General features: G+C 66.9%; 1 protein-coding gene across 1 annotated transcript in view; it reads right to left on the bottom strand.

Annotated features, from left to right (window-relative positions):
- The window catches only part of SH3BP2 (SH3-domain binding protein 2), a 10,466-nt gene extending 8,729 nt beyond the window's left edge, over positions 1-1,737 (bottom strand). Inside the window, 4 exon segments of the mRNA XM_010835691.1 lie at positions 108-176; positions 398-486; positions 1,247-1,317; positions 1,520-1,737. Coding sequence (XP_010833993.1) covers positions 108-176; positions 398-486; positions 1,247-1,317; positions 1,520-1,666 — 376 coding nt within the window. The 5' untranslated portion in view covers positions 1,667-1,737.
- Positions 1,738-1,746: the final 9 nt, after the last annotated feature.

Genomic DNA, 1,746 nt, shown 5'->3' with positions numbered 1-1,746 from the left:
CAGAGCCGTACCCAGACAACCACTCCCAGCTGGGGCAGCTCTGTCCAGTCCCCAGGCCCTGCTCCCAGCCCCATGCACTGCCCAGGCCGCAGGCCTGCCCCACCTACCCTCGGGCCTCCCGGGCTCGGGGGAGTCGGGCTCCAAGTACGAGTCGTCCTCGTCGTCATGCTCGTAGTCTGCGGGGCGGACGGGAGTCAGGCCCGGGGCTGCTGGGCGTCACCCTCCGATCCCACCCCCTCAGGGAGGCAGGGGCCAGGATGGGGACCCCGGACCCAGGACACTCAGGCTGCCTGGGGAAGCCCAAGGGGCAGAGCAGGCAGGCCAGTCAGCTATGCCTCCCTCCTGTGCAGCTGCCAGCTGTGCAGGGGCGCGGGCTGGGCCCCGGGACGCGTCTCACCTTCGCTGTCTGTGGGGTGCGGAGACAGGCTGATGTCCACCGGCCGCTCAATGGCACCATAGAAGCTATCCGTGTCCGAGCTGGAGTCGCTGAGAGTGGGGCAGGCAGTGAGGACGGGGCAGGGGGCCGCCTGCACTCACACACGCGGACACACGACTCTCGGGACACGCAGACAGACGCAAACGCAGGCGTGGGCACGGAGACACAGAACAGTACACGAACAACATGCACAGAGACGTGTGGACACAGGAAAGAGCTGGACACGCAGACACACAGAGAACAGGAGACTGCAGCGGGCGACGACTGCCTTCTCAGCCCCACTATGGTTCTTGCCACTGGCGCACTCCGACTGCCCAGCCTGGTGCCAGGCCTCAGGGCTGGGCCCAGGTCCTCGCCTGCTCCTGCCCTGGGTGCTCAGGCAGGGGCCCCCTGGAATCCTCATCTCTGAAAGGATCGGGCAGATGCTGTTCCCTCGCAGAGAGCCCCTTTGTCTGCTGAGCCAGCCTCCCCATGCAGTCAGCAAGACCCAGACGGGCTGGCCCACTGCCCTGGGGACTCACTCCCCCGTGAAGGGGGGTGGGAACCCAAAGGACTAAGCCATTATAAAATCAGGCCTCCTGGCTGGACAGGTAAAACCACATGTCACCTCCCACACAGACGCCCCCGACAGGGCGCACGCACACACAGGCTTACACACTCGGGGGCACACCCCACACACGCGGCCCAGGTGGCACCTGGAGAAGCGCCTTCAAAGAGGAGACCCTGGGCCCAGCCCCCAGGGGTTTGTGGGCCAGCTCACAGTCCTGGCCTGGCTGAGGGACACCCCGCCCACCCCCAGGCCCCGCCCACCTGGCGTCCAGAGGCAGCTCCTTCTTCTCCTGGAAGTGGCCAATCTCCTTGCGCAGCAAGGCCATCCAGCTCTGCAGGTAAGCCAGGGCCTCAGCGGGCAGGACCCGCCCTCACCTGCCCTGCCCTCCCCGCTTGGGCTGGTCTGCATTGACCCCCAAGGCTGGCTCTTCTGGTGCTACGGCCCTCCACGGGCCCACCCAGGGCTCCTCCTGAGACCACCACCCTGAGTGCAAGGGCCCACGTGGGGGTCGCGCCCGTGCCCGCCCCCAGCACCTTGCGCTCGTCCTCAGAGGAGGCGGAGAAGAACCACGTGCGGTGCTTCTTGCTGACGTGGATGATCTTGAAGGGGAAGACGTTGTTTGACGTCGTCTCCTCAGCCGCCCGCATCACCCTGCGGGCAGTACTACCAGTGGTCACCATCTGCTCCCCGCCCACAGGGAGCGCCTGAGCACAGACCGCCCCTGGACAGGCCTTGGCCCCCAGCACCACGTCCCGAGGGA

The sequence above is a fragment of the Bison bison genome, unplaced genomic scaffold (genome assembly GCF_000754665.1).
Source record: "Bison bison bison isolate TAMUID 2011002044 unplaced genomic scaffold, Bison_UMD1.0 scf7180017845555, whole genome shotgun sequence".
NCBI classification, from domain to species: domain Eukaryota; kingdom Metazoa; phylum Chordata; class Mammalia; order Artiodactyla; family Bovidae; genus Bison; species Bison bison.
The sequence above is the reverse complement of the archived record's forward strand: the minus strand, read 5'-3'. Positions and strand labels throughout refer to the sequence as shown.